This window comes from Cetorhinus maximus, chromosome 5 (assembly GCF_964194155.1).
Source record: "Cetorhinus maximus chromosome 5, sCetMax3.hap1.1, whole genome shotgun sequence".
Lineage (NCBI taxonomy): Eukaryota > Metazoa > Chordata > Chondrichthyes > Lamniformes > Cetorhinidae > Cetorhinus > Cetorhinus maximus.
The window spans coordinates 138,731,137-138,746,483 of record NC_135883.1 but is presented as its reverse complement, the minus strand read 5'-3'; the positions used below and the strand labels follow the sequence as shown (position 1 = coordinate 138,746,483).

General features: G+C 40.8%; 1 protein-coding gene and 1 long non-coding RNA gene across 5 annotated transcripts in view; one reads left to right on the top strand and one right to left on the bottom strand.

Moving 5' to 3' along the window:
* The window catches only part of sobpa (sine oculis binding protein homolog (Drosophila) a), a 321,657-nt gene extending 310,565 nt beyond the window's left edge, over positions 1-11,092 (bottom strand). For all 4 annotated transcript variants that reach the window (XM_078542519.1, XM_078542518.1, XM_078542517.1 and 1 more), the window contains exon 1: positions 10,488-11,092. In XM_078542519.1, coding sequence (XP_078398645.1) covers positions 10,488-10,583 — 96 coding nt within the window. In that variant the 5' untranslated portion in view covers positions 10,584-11,092. The remainder of the gene's footprint in view (positions 1-10,487) is intronic.
* On the top strand, positions 10,504-12,087 carry LOC144680955 (uncharacterized). The gene is made up of 2 exons (XR_013576651.1): positions 10,504-10,584; positions 11,776-12,087. It is a non-coding gene; the product is annotated as an uncharacterized LOC144680955 (long non-coding RNA).
* The last annotated feature ends 3,260 nt before the right edge of the window (positions 12,088-15,347 follow it).

Here is a 15,347-nt window from a genome sequence, read left to right as displayed (position 1 = left end):
GGTTCCCCTTTATCCATAGCGCATTTTACTCCTTCAAAGAACTCCAATAAATTGGTTAAACATAATTTCACTTTCACAAAACTACGCCGACTCTTCCTGGTTACCTTGAGTTTCTCTAAGTTCCCAGCTATAACCTCCTTAATGATCGATTCTAACACCCTCTCCATGACAGAAGTCAAACTAACTGGCCTATAGTTGTCTGTTTTGTGCCTCCCTCTCTTCTTGAATAGAGGAGTTGTAGTTGCTACTTTCCAATTTGATGGAACCTTTCCAGAATCTAGAGAATTTTGAAAAATTAATACCAACACATTTACTACCTCATTAACCACCTCTTTTAAGACCCTAGGATGAAGTCCATCAGGACCCAGAGACTTGTCAGCCCGCAGCTCCATCAGTTTGCTCAGTACCACTTCCCCCGTGATTGCAATTTCACCAAGTTCCCTTCTGCCTTCCGCCTCCTGATTTACAGCTATTACTGGAATGTTTTTTGTATCATCTATAGTGAAGACAGGAGCAAAATATTTGTTTATTTCATCCACCATTTCTTTATTATCTACTATTAACTCCCCACTATCACTCTCCAGAGGATCAACACTCACTTTACTTACTCTTTTCCTTGCAGAAACTCTTGCTATCCATTTTTACATTTCTAGTTTGCTTCCTCTCATACTCTAATTTCTTCCTCCTGATTAACCTTTTAGTCATTCTCTGCTGTTCTTTATATTCTGACCAATCATCTGATCTGCCACTCATCGTTGTGCAGTTATATACTTTATCCTTAAGTTTGATGCTTTCCTTGATTTCTTTAGTTAACCACAGACCTCCCTTTAGAATTTTTCTTTATAGTAGGAATATATTTATTCTGCACATTCTGAAATATCCCCTTAAATGTCTGCCAATGCTTCTCTATTGATCTATCTCCTAGCCTAGTATCCCAGTTCACTTCAGCTAGCTCAGCTTTCATGCCCACATTGTTGCTCTTATTTAAGTTTAAATTACTGGTCTTAGACCCACTTTTCTCCCTTTCAAACTGGATGTAAAATTCAATCATATTGTGGTCGCTGCTACCCAGAGGTGCCTTTACCTGGAGGTCATTAATTAATCCTGTCACATTACACAATACTAAGTCTAATATAACCTGCTCTCTGGTTGGTTCCAGAACATGCTGCTCTAAGAAACTATCTTGAAAGCATTCTAAGAACTCCTCATCCAGGCTACTACTGTCAATCTGTTTTTTCCAGTTTATATGTACATTAAAATCCCCAAGATTATTGGCATCCCTTTATCACAAGCACCCAATATTTCTTCTTGTATACTTTGTCCTAAATTATGGTTACTGTTAGGGGGCCTGTAGACCACTCCTACTAGTGACTTCTTTCCCTTATTATTCCTCATCTCCACCCAAACCGATTCAACATCCTGATCTCCTGAACCAGGAGATTAACAGTGCTAACCCTCCACCTCTATCTAGCTTCCTATTCTTCTTGAATGTCATATACCTCTCAATATCCAGGACCCAGTCCTTGTCGTCCTGCAGCCATGTCTCCATAATGGCTATCAGATCATATTTATTTACTACCATCAGGAGACACTATGGGGCAGGGGCAGAATAATATGCCAGCACAATCTGTAACCACATGGTCTTGCATTTCCTGAATATGAAATGTTAACTTGTCATCTTCTTTCACGAAGACATTTAGCAATCAATCATCTTTGTTCCACAAATGCAATTGCTGGACTTCATAAATACCCAGTGACATGTCCAGCAGCATGTCCATTTGAGCAGGCTTGCAATAGTCAAGTCCTTACTGTTCATGATGAAGGGGCCTAGAAGAAGGATCCCTCACATCTAGTGTCTTGAGTCTAACAGTGACAGTCTGGTCCACTGTTAAATTTCCAGGACAAAAGAAATGAAGTAAACCAACCGATCTCCTCCCACTCAGTCTCCACCACCAGGTGAGGAATTCAACGCAATGGGGAGCATTGACACACATGCCAAGAGCAATACCAGCTGTGTCCTGGAAAAAGGCACCGACTTAGTGAAACTACTGCACACAGTTACCACCATGAACTGTTACCATCCCCAACCTTCAGGAAGCCCAGTACAGAAGGCTAGGCTGAAATATTTGCAAGCCCAAGTACTCAACATCCTTACCTTGTTAGTCTTCCCTATTTGATTCTTTTTTTTATTCTTTCATGGGATGTGAGTGTTGCGGAAAAGGCCAACATTTATTGTCCAATTGTAATTGCCCTTGAGAAGATGGTGGTGAACTATCTTCTTGAACCTCTGCAGCCTGTCTAGTGTGGTTACACCCATGGTACTATTAGAAAGGGAGTTCTAGGTTTCTGAAAAAATAACAATGAAGGAATGGTGATATGATTCAAAGTCGGGATGATATATGACCTGAAGAGGAATTTGTAGGTGGTAGTGTTCCCGTGCATCTGCTGCCATTGCCCTTCTTGATGGTAGAGGTCATAGGTTTGGAAGGTGCTGTCAAAGGAGGCTTGGTGAGTTGTCTGCAGTGTATCTTGTAGATGGTACACACTGCTGCAACTGTGATTCGGGGGTGGAGGAAGTGAGCTTTTAAAGGTGGTGGATGGGGTGCCAATCAAATGGGCGCTCTTGTCTTGGATGTTGTCGAGTTTCTTAGGCTAAGCTCAATCCAGCCAAGTGGAGAGTATTCCATCACACTCCTGACTTGTGTCAGCCCACATGACATTGAGAAGTAGCTGAGTACGCTGAATACAACAGGGGCTATGGACCCTGACAATATGCCAACAGCATTGCTGATGATCTACACACTAGAACCACGTATGTTCCCAGTCAAATTATTTCTGCACAGCCATGATACTGACATCTATAGAATTACTTGGACAACTGTCATTGTCTGCCCTATCCACAAAGGTCAGGATAAATCTAACTTAGACAATTTAGAGGTCAAGCCAGCCTCCTCCCATTTAATTAGTAAAGTAAATAGCAATCAGTAAAGTCATTAAAAGCAATTAGTGAAGTCAGAGGAGCCATCTGATGCCGCTGATTCACTAATAGCCTGCTCACCAACCTACCGTTCCAGTTTTCCCAGGACCATTCCGACCTAGACTTCATCACAGCCTTGATCCAGCATGGCCAAAAGAGCTGGATCCAGAGTACAGGTGAGAGGAGCTACCTTCAACATCAAGGTAGCATTCAATTATGGCACAAAAGAGCCCCAGCAAAACTGAAAACAATACAAATCAAGAAAAACACTATCAGTTAGAGTCTGTGGTCCTGGTTGTCAGAGGGCAATCGTCACTGTCCCAGGTCATCACTGCAGGAATACCTTAAGGTAGCATCCTCAGTCCAACTATCTTCATCTGCTACATCCGTGGCCTTCCCTCCATCATGAAGTAGGGTCCCTCATGGATGATTCTACAATGATTAACTCCAGGCTTGGGCTGACAAGGGGCAGGCAATATTTGTGCCACCTAAGTGCCAAACAGTGACCGTTTCCAGCAAAGGAAAGCCAAACCACCTCTCTCTGAACTTCAATGGCACCACAATAGCTCAGTCACACACCATTGATATCTTGGGCATCACCAATGATGAAAAGCTTTCATTTCAGCAATATTAATAGCATGGTTACACAAGGGTACGGCATGGGTACTCCGTGATGAATGACTTATCTTCATCATCACTTATAAGGCTCAAATCAGGAGTGTGATGGAATACCTGAATGGGTGCTACCTCAGTACCACAAGAAGTTCAATACAATCCAGGGCAAAACTGTTGATTTGATTGGAGCCTCAATCACATATCCACCTCCTCCATCACCAGAGCAGTGTAGCTCCAGTACATGCCAACTACAGGTTGCAATGCATGAACTCACCAAGCTTATTTCAACCACACTTCCGAGCCCTGTGACCTCTTAACAATGGGAAGGACTAAAGCAGCATCATCCCCAAAAGGCCCTGCCCTCTGTCATACCATATGTCCAAGTCAGGATGATGTATCATTGTTTGATTGCTGCTGGTTCAGAATTCTGGAATTCCCTACTTGACACCACTGTTAGAACACCCTCATTACAATGGTGAAGGAAGTTCAAGAAGGGGCTCACTGCCACCCTCTTAGGCAACTAGGGATGAGCGCTGAATGAATGCACTTTCACCAGCACCTCAAATATTTTGTGCATGTATTTTTAAAAAGCCCTGGTGACACTAAAACCCAGAAATTGCTGGAGTGACATACCTCATGACAAGCACTGTGAATTAGATTATTTACCTCACCCTTCAGATTGTAATATCTTAGCATCGCAAACTGCTGGAGATGCAAATTGATCGGTGCATTTGCGACATCATGAATGTGGGCCCAATGGTCTATCTTAGCCCATGATGTTTAAGCATGGAGAAAGAAACAATGAATGACGAAGAGGGTGAATTGGAGTCAGATTAGATATAGAAAGAGGAGGAGGGTGGGAAAGAAATATTGCATTGAGAGAGAAAAAAAGACAAAGGAAAAGTTTTTTAAAAATGTAAATTTATAATTTAAATTTTAAAATCCTCCCGGAATAATTTATTACCTGCAGGAGACTCCAATTTCACTGTTCCCATTCTGGGCCTCCAATGTCGTATGTTGTATCAGGACCATAAATTGCCTCATTAGCAGCATACTTTTGACATGAATTATCAGCCCTAAATGGCTGTGGTGAGATTAATTCGTGTCAATGTTGCAAATTCAGCAATTCCAGGATACACAATGGTGAGGCTGGTGGTGAGATAGCAATTTATTCAGCTTTGGCAATGCTAACTGCAGAGTGGTGCAATTGAACAGCAACTTGTGGCGAATCAGAACTCATGGACAACTCTTCCTCACCACAAATTCCCAAGGGGAGGTTTAGGTTAACGCACTAATAATGGAAAGCACCAAGACCATGCTATTATTTAACCAGCAATTTCTGAGCCTATAAAGTTGGCAGGTGTCTCCTTTGTGAGATCTTGACCTCCGTTATCTTGCCTTAGGATTGCCATCCAAAACATATTTTCTTTGTTTCTCTAAGCCAAGTGGTTTCTTAACCACTCAGATAGCACAGCCTCCATGGCATTGTCTTGTATTCTCTCACAAGAGGGCAAATGACAAAAGAAAGCACAAATCACAAAGACAGCTTGATGGTCATGAGAGAAACGGAAAGATGGAATGAGAAGAACAACTAGAGGAATGAAGTGAAACATTAAAAGTGAGCATGTCAATTTCCACATGAACTTCAAAATGATATTCAGCAATACAAAAGTAGGTTTGCAAACACAAATCAGAGCCACAGAGCATTTTGAGTTGTGTAATATTTGGATAAAGGACTTGAGATTGCAAGGCTATCCTTTGTTGTAAAATGTTAAATTGAGAGTATCACACAGAATCATATTAACACAGTATCAAAGTGATTTAGCTTACTTTTGAATTTTGCTACCAACATGTTAAATCAGACCAGTAGGAAAACTGAAAGACAAAAAAGGCAAACACAAGCAAAGAGATATGGTAAGAGAGAAGAGGAAAAGAGAATATTTCAATACCAAATTCACCTAAGGATGTAGAACTAGCACCCATTCATGGTAATGCACAAGGGAGCTACATTTTCACTGTGTGCTTGTATTGTTATGAAGCTGAAGAAGATAGCAATCTGTATAAGAATGCACAAATGCAGTCATAGGGTACTGCACCCCTTTGTCTTCAATCATTAGAATGATTATTGAAGACAATCAGTGACTGAAAGAGCCACATCAATTGGAATAGGGCAGCAAACTCAGATTAAAGCATGACATATTGTCCCCTGCAGTGCATGCCACAGACTCCACTTGCCCTTTTAACCAGTTTTATGTTTTTTCTGTGAGTTGATGCCTCAGGTACACAGTTGATTTGTGACTGATAATCTGACATTGAGGAATCTCAGGCCTAGGATTTACTTGGTTTTGAGAGGTTTCCATTTTGGACTGGTCTTTCTCCTTTCTCTTCTCCTAGGCAGCTTTATATCCTTTATTGGTTATCTTTAGTAGAAGTCAAGTTATCAAATATTTTCTCATCACCAGCAGTTTTAACTTTAGCGGACCAAGGCAATTTATTTGTACTTAGATGCTCAGTGTACTGGACAGCAATCAAGAGTGGCAGCCCTCGAGGTGAATTTTACCCTAGCTCGTTAAGCTTTGCTGAGGCCAACACTAACAGTGCACTAGATTAAGACAGTTGAGTCTACACAAGTCAGAAATTTTACCTAGAAGCTTCTACTCTGTACCACACTGGGTGGCGCATTAACCAACTAGGATGTCAGAAGAGCTCTTTTTTTCTTAGAACAAAAATGCCACAATTAGGGATATGAAGAAACTTTAACTGTGCTAATTTTACACATACTAATTTTACTGTACCCATTTAATAAATAGAATATTGCAGTGAAATAACCTGATAAAATGTTTAAAATCATTCACTCATAGCATTGAAATATTATCCCTCATGTTATAGTTTGAGTTTTTTTGCCTCAGAACAATCAGAGTTATCCAGACAGTATGACTATCACTGCAGGGTCTGTTTATGTCACTATTGTGTCCATACACCATCGGTCCACTGTTTCACTGTGCAAATACAATCAAATATTATTGATGCATGAAGATGTTTCAACAGTGTGAACGCAGTTCCAGCAGTATTGGTGGCCTTCCAACCTAAGGAACACAATCTGCTCAAACTTTTTTGAGTGAATCAGACCAGCTCTCAAGCAGACAGATGTTGTTGCCCGCGTACTAAACAGGGTCCCTGGTAATCTGTCTTTGGAGGAATGTTTGAACAAAAAACAGGTAGGTTCCATCCCTTCTCTGGCCATACAGAAAGATACTTCCGATTAACTGATCAGAGAGCAGTATTAAAAGGTGGACACGCAGGAGTCTATGACTCAGATGGGTTTCACTAATTCGGTTCAAGGAAATAGCTGGCAGGAATGGGGCTACTCCAAGTAACCTCCCCTTCCCCCATCCCTCCCTCAAAAAAGAGCATATCTGTTTCACAATGTAATCCAAGCATTTCAATTAAGGGATAATTGAATACCAGACTGTTTCCCGTGCAAGTACTGAATATACCATTACCAGATCTGTAACAAAAACATAGGTTCAAAGATACAGATGCATTCTACAACATCTGCAGCTCTGATTCTCACTCTAGCCTTATTTCTCAGTTTGGATGATAACAGGAGCTGTGCCAATCACCACCAAATCAATTTCAAAAAACAGAAAAGTAGTAATATAAAATAACTCAACCAGAACTAACCTTATTTTCAAAAAGTTCCAGTAGTAAAGACAGGCCTTTACATAACGTATAAGGTGAGTAAAATGTGACTTTCAATTATGCACCAACCAGCATCTTGTAATAAAATCACTGCATTATTCGAATGCAGATAATTATTTAAACTTCTGGCAAAGTATTTTCTTACATACTTCAGCAATACACTAACTACTATGTCAATGGATTAATGCAAAGTTATGATCATCAGGCCATTCTTCTTATATATACTGAAGATTATCTAAACACATCTATTCCACAAACGTAGAATATTCAAGGTTCATTCAGTATGGCTTCATAATAAATACAGACGTTATGTAGCAACTCGTACCAATGGTCTTTTTCTTCATCTATGTCTAGGAGGGGGGGAAAAAAAATCACACCAATCCCTCTGTATTTCTGCTAGCAAGGGAAGCAATTTGATCCCTTCTAGGCTGTAACTTGAGTAGGTCACTGTACACTATGATAAAATTCCCTAATCCTGAGCCAAGTTACCCTGAGGGGCCCCTCCTCCTCTTCCTCCTCCTCCTCCCAAATGGCCTTTCTCATTCCTTCGCTCTCACCCCCAACCCCGCTTCCATCACCCACCCCCCACCCCCCCAACTACCACATCTCTTTCATTTTCTCTTACCTTAAAGCTTGAAAGCTGATCTGCTTTGCCTGCTCGTGTTACAGTTTTTACAGCTTAGGCTAAAGTCGACTGCCTATTGCTGTATGCATTCCTTTCTTTTTAGTTTACCCTGATTACTTTCCACGGTTATTTTACACTGGTCCAGATGAAAGTCAGTCAAATGAAAGAAACACACTGAGACTTTCTTCTAGTTTTTCAGATATGAATCCACACAAGGGTACATTGTGTTCTTAAAATTAAACGGGAATCCCACTCACGCATTTTTAATTATATACGATATAAGAATGTTTCAGTCACAGATGTAGATAACATTTGAAGTAAACATATTTTCTGTCAGAATTTGAACACTTGGAGAGACGCAGAAATGGTACATTAGTTTGGCTTGAATTATTGTTCACCACGAGTGATAAAAAGCTTTCAACTTTAAACTGCACAGCTGCTTTATGAAAGATACAGTAAGTAAAGGCAGTGATTTATGACATCCATCTTTAATAAAATGCCTTTCATGTCTATGAGGATGCTAATGTCTGTGAAAGGATACCGTTTTAGACAGAATGGCTGTTACAAACTTATGAGGCAGCCCAAGTGATACTTCTTTACAAAACAAAGGCTTTATCTCCATCCCCAACATCCTTTATCCTGGATCACATTTACAAAAAGTGAAAATGCCATGTGTTATAAGAACACTGGTACAGAGCCTGTGAAGTTTCTCCCCCATCCCTTCAACCCTTGCTCCCACCCGCCAAGCCAGCAAACCCCACCCCCCCCCCCACACCACCACTTCAAACAATGTTGTTTTTGTTTCTTCCTCTGCAGTTCAGACAAACATCTGTTACAGAGGAATGACTATCTCACAAACCGCTGAGTCTTGCTGCAGCCAAAGTAAACAAAACAAACCCAGAGAATTTAGCAACCATCCCGCACAGTCAGCCTTTATACCCACCAGGATAAAATTTCACAGCAACATGTTTTCATCAAAATTAGTTAATTTGTAATCCGAAACCCGAAAGATTCACACAATAAAGAGTTATGTTTTTTTTAAAAATTATGTTGCAAATTTCAACACCTCCTCTCAATGATGCAGTTATTCAACGAAAACTAACGTGCAAGATTTTGTCATAGAGCAGCAAGCCAGACTCTACAATATCACACTTAGATTCTAGATAGATTGGTGAAGAAAGTCTCTACAATTAACAAACATGGTGAACAATATAAACGTTTTCAACAAATCTCAGTGAACTCCTGCATGGGCTTACGAGTCAAAAAGGTACTTGTAGGCATTGCTCAATTAACTGAAGCAAACTGAAATAATGTGTAACATATTTCAACAAGAGTACTAATGGAAAAAGTAGCTTTCATCTTAAAAATTTGTAATCAAGGCACTTTATCAAGTTATAACAATCCTGGTTGCAGTCCATATTTCTAGTTATTTGGGAAATGGGGAAACAAGGATAATACCTAATGTAAAGTGACAAACTCAGATGTTAGATAGGTAACTAATATACTTCAGTTGATTTAACAGTCAGCATTTTTGAAGTAATCTTTTGACCACATAAAATATTTGGAAACTGTGTAAAAGCATTTTCCCCTTTGCTGTTTCAAAAATTAGAAGATAATGGAATTAATAATTAACATGTCACGATACCTCACAGATTTAAGGATTTAAAGAAATAGCATAAATGATCAAAGAAGCAACGAGTCCAACACGCGCACATCTGGAGTCCACCTCCTTTCACACTCACGTCCCTACACCTACCTCCACACATCTGGGCACTGACAGAAGACAACTCATTGTGTAGAAAATACTGTTGAATTACCCGGGGAGGAGGAGCGGAGGAGGGGGCGGTGAGGAAGGGGGGAAAGAAATCTTACTTTAACTAGAATAAAATAGTTAATACAACGATGAAAGGATGTGTCAGCTGTCTTTCCACGAGCCAGATATTGGTAAGTAGAAAACACAGCGTCGGTGTTGGAAGTGAAGAAAACAGGAGGAGGGGGGGTGGGGGTTAGTGGTGGTAATGGGGAAAGAGGTAGAAAGATTAAAATGAAGGGTTGGTCGGTATCTTCACACACTCCGGGTACTGTAGTCACAGCCTCCTCTTTTCACTTTGACAATTTAATTACAGATCTGCCACTGACTGGTACAAAGACAGCACCAACCGCTGCAAATGCACGAAAATGCCCACTCATTAACTCCAGCCAGCATCAGTGGATCACCAAATCTGCAACAGATTTGCTTCTATTATTATTATTATTATTAATAAACACGTTATTTGGATGTAACGTTTGATTGTTAAATTGGGGATGCGATTGGGGATGGGGATTCACTGACGCACAAACGTCTGGAATTCAGCTTTCGATTTTGTTAAAAAGAATTTAAAAAGAAAATAAAAAAAAAGAGCCCGGCTGTTTCAATTCCTCCAAACAGATGCACCACCTTTTTTATTATTGTTATTAACACTGGAGACAAAACACAACACCACAACAGAAAGGCAGGCAGGCAGACGGGACGCAGACCAATTGCTTTCAGACTGAGCCCCAGTTTAAAGCAGTGACAGGAAGCCGTACCTTCATCTCCTCGTTTATTTCCCTCTTGACGGGGTGAGCCGGTTTTCTGCTCCTCTTGTTTTCCGGCGGTCTGCCCTCCTTCTCCATCTCTGCCATGGTTTGTATGTATGTATATGTGTGTGTGTGTGTGTGTGTGAGAGAGAGAGAGAGAGAGGGAGGGAGGGAGAAGCCGCTAACCTCCCTCCTCCAGCTCGAGCTGTCACAAGCCTCCTTTCCCACCGAAATGTGACGCCGGCGGCTTTTGCCTGTGTGTTGGATTTTCCTTTAATTCCTTCTCTCCCCTCCCTCCCTCTCTCTCTCTCTCTTTCTTTCTTTCTTTACTCCTTTTTTTCCCCCCTCCCCTTTAATTGTCGGCTGTCATTGTTGAGGTGAGGAGAGCGGTTGTGGAGATGTGCCTGCTAACGCCAGAGAGGGCTGCAGCTGGCCAGCCAAGTCAGCCATCTTCAGTCTCCCACTCTCTAATTCCCCCCTCCCGGATCTCTCCTCCTCCTCTTCTCCTCTCCTCCCCCCTCTCTCTCTCTCTCTCGGAGTTTGCAGCCGAGCGGGCGGTGAGACGCCGCTGCTTTTTCGACAGCCCACTTTTTTTTTTGCAATGGGATCATGCACACAGACAGATCCACACACAGAGAGAGAGGGAGGGGAGGGGAGAGGAGAGGAGGGCAGGGCACTGGAGGGGAGGGGAGGAGCTTCCACTCTCTCTCTCTCTCTCCCTCCCTCTCCCAACACTGTCTGACAGCAGCAAAGCAACGCCATGTTCCCGAGGTCACCGTGTCCCTCTTCCTGCTCCTTCATAACCCCGCGCGTTATTTGGGCCATTTGGCTCTCTTTTGTTTTTCCATCGGGGAAGCTAAATATTGTCCCAACGCGGCACCCACGCGGTTCGCTCTCCTCCAGTTCTTTTTTTTTAAATTCTCACTGTGGTTAAAAGGAATGTACATTGATAGTACAGTCTATGATTTCGGGGTTGTTTTTTTTGGGGGGAAAAAAAAAATACAATTGAATGGCTAAAGGGGGGATTTTACGAGGCAGCCCCCTGTGCACTGGAAGAATTTTGCTGCGTTTAACTCTGCCAGAGATCCGCGCTTGGACAGCCTGAGCGTTGCTCATTGAGCAGCAAAGGTGCACCGTAGTTCAGGATTTTTGAGTTGCTCCTTTGCCTTCCCCATGTATTGTTTCACGGGCGGTTGTTCGATTACAGCTTTACAATTAATCAGCCAGTGGCGGTGCAGAGCTCACACGCCACAGCCTAATTCATATGAACACATTTGCACTTTTTTTTTTGGCAAAGATGAGAAAGCAACAGGAATGGTCAACACGAAGCTCGGGCTCCATTCATCCCTTGGGTTCTGGTGGATGTGATGCACAGCTTTGGGAAACAAAGAGGTTTGCCGAATAGTTTTCGTGAAGGTGGTACCCTTTAAAATCGATGTTATGAAATAGGGAAGGAGGTTCAGGCAGCCTGATTCTTTGGAGTGTTCTAACTGGTGTGTCCCTTTATAAAAGTGATGCAAAGTCTACCGTTACAAGCGACTACATACACCTGTACGGGTTACCAGCAACACTAGTAGACCGGGGAAAATAATAAAAGCCTACCCTGTCAGAGCTTCTTGTAACTGGACTCAATACTATAAATAATGAAATGTTGTCTCACTTACATCCAGTTTCTTAGCAAAACTTAAGACCTTGAAGGGGCGCTGTCTTTACCAAAAAGTTTTCAGCCAACTTTTCTTCTTTTGGTTGATAAATACATGACATGACAATGCAAATTATTGTGAAGTATGCCAGAGATCACCTGTACAGATTTGACATCCAACGTGCCTCCGCGCCACAGCAGTTAACAAAATCAGTAGAACGCTGAATTACTTCGTCAAAACAGAAATCAGAATCAGAAACCAGATACAAGTCAGAAGAGGCTGCGCTCAAACCGTATAATACTCTGATCGGAGCACACCTTCAATGTTGTTTCTAATTCTGGTGACCATGACCCAGGGGATATATTCAAACACGGTAGAGAAGATAGACAATCCATCAGCGTTACTTGTCTCCTTTCAGTGAAAGGAGGCATCGGAGGTGACTTTATAGAAATGTGCAAGATAGCAGAAGGTACAGTATAGGGAAAATGCCTGAAAATTAAATAGTGAGAACAAGACAGTGATTACTGGTTCAAATTAATAAATGTAAGTTTAGGAGTGATATTGGAAAGTTCTTTACATACAGGGTAGACATTAAAATAAAGCAGTAGAAGCACACAAAATTTTTTTTAAAAAACTAATTGGATGCTGCACTGGGACGGGTGACTATAAGGTATTTGAAGATGGCAGAACTGATTTGAGCCAAATTACCTTCCTCATCTGTAACAATCGCGATTACCATAACAGAATTCACATGTTGTTCTTCTAGTTCTTTTCCTTCCCACGATGAAGTTTGTCAAACTTTTTTTTTATAACAAGTTATTGATAGAAAAGAGATTTTAAAAATAAAACAAGGAACTAAAAGGGCACACAACCTGTGTCAGTAGAAAAGAGGTGAAAAAAGAAGAAACAGATGTTTGTTCAATTTAAAGGTTGCAGAAGCGTTCTCTTATAGTTGGGCTGAAGAAAACGAACCGATTTTGGATTAAATCTGAGAAATCATTCTGCTGTCACTTGCTATTCTTGCTACTCCATATGGATTCACATTTACTCTCAACCCAGTGAGCCTGATGAAGATTTCTGAAGGAAACCAGGCAATAATAACAAATATATGGTAAATGAGAGTAGTCAAAGGAGCAAAAGGAAATTTACAAATATGAAATTTTGAGTCAGCTGAATGGTTGGCTGGGACAAAAGGTCAGGTATAATACCCACACCTCTCAGCCTAGTCCATGCCTTCCAAATTTTGCTGAAGGTGTCTAGAGACTTGTTTGGACACAGGCACCCGGTTCTTTCTCCCTTTGTTATGTTATACATTTTTTCCTAATCCAGTCCTCACATTTCCAAGATCTGAAAGAAAGGTAGGAGGGAAAATATTTTGGTTGTAATGCTTTCCTTACTGAGGGTTATTTTTAAACCTGTCTCTACTTTTAGAATGTAATAGTTTAAAGGTTCCTTTATGGATGGTTGAAGAGAATATTTAGCTGAGGAGAAAGTGAGGCAGACACACTGTAGTGATCTCAGCCAAATGGATCCCCGTGGAATGACCGTCTCCAATCATGAGAATTGAGATGAATACAGCTAGCCCTAATTATTATTTCTGTTTCATCCCTGCTGGTCAACAAAACTTCAGTGAACAAAAATTCAAACAAAATATTCCCAATGAGTCTGGAAATAGATCATGCTCATTGGGAGCAACCGAAGAAATTACTTGTATTTTTGTCCTTATGGTGTCCAAAAAGTGTCTCACAGTCAACTGGTTGCCTTTGAAGTGTATTCATTGTTACTATATAGACAAACATGGCAGCCAAGTTGCCTACAGAATATCCCACATTCAGCAAATGAGACAACTAACTGGCTAATCTGTTTTGGTAGTGTTGGTTGAGGGTCAAGTGTTGGCCAGGATGCTGAGAGAGCTCCACTTCTCTTCTTTGAATATTGCTATGGGATAATTAACACTCACTTAAATTGACGGTTGGTTTAACATCTCATCAGAAAATGGCACAGCACATCGAACAAGGCTATAGTCCTGCAACAATGCACTGAACTATCAGCATATGTTATATGCTCAAATCCTGGAGTGGGACTTGAAAGCATGACCTTTTGACTCAGAGGGAAAAAATGGTACTGTCAAGCCAAACTGACACTTGATAATGGTAACTAATGGATTTTCTCCATGCAAACCTGTTGACCGATGTCGCCAGAATTCATCGGCTTCATTTCCTTATTTTTTTTAAATGTTGCAATAAAATCTAGTGGTGACAGTTACAAATGTTTCCAACCATAATGGTTTCCAACACACTTTTCTAAACACAAATGATACAGAGCTCACAGCTGGAAAATGGGCAGTCTTCATTGGAATTCCTCTGTTCCATGTTATCACAATGAGCCCACACAGATACTGCTGCACTGAAATAACTTCTAAGATCTATGGCGCAGGCCCTCAGGATATCTATGAAGTGTTATGTCTTGATTTTGTTGGACACATATCTGGAAGTACTTTGCTCAGACTAATTCCCCTTTAATCCCTTTCTGAGGTAATTCACTCCATACACTGGTTATCCTTTGGGAAAATACTTCATGCTAAATTCCTTGCGAGATGTTTTCTTTTGAATCTTGTTGTGCAATACTGCCTCCTTGTTGTGATCATTATCCAGTGTGAAAAACTTATTAACCTTTATTTTAACAACTTCATTCAAAATTTGAAATGCCTGTATCACATCTCCATTTAACCTTCTTTGCTTTAAGGAGAATAACCTGAGCTTCCTCATTCTATTCTTGTTGCACTTGGACCTGAGCCCTAAAATCATTCTAGCTGCTTTTGCTGTACTCATTGCAGATCATCTATATCGTTCTGTAAATAGAGCTTCAAAAATCAGCTGTAGTAATCCAACTGTGATTTCATTAATGCATGGTAGCACTTGATTTTAGTTCAACATCTTTGGCTACACACCTTAAAACAACATTGCATTTGGACTGTAGTTCATCCTGCCATTTATCTCTCACAAGAACCTTATCCACATCCTGCAACTGTCCATTCCTTATTTTGTACTTTTAACTGAGATTTTAAACATTTCAACATTACATGCTTATTTATTGATGCATGTTGAAGAAAGAAAATGTTTTTCTATAAATCAAATGCTTCACCATCAAATTCACATTCACAGTTGTACAATATGCCCCCAATTTTAATATCTCATGAAGTGGCCATTTCTAAGGAGATCATAGA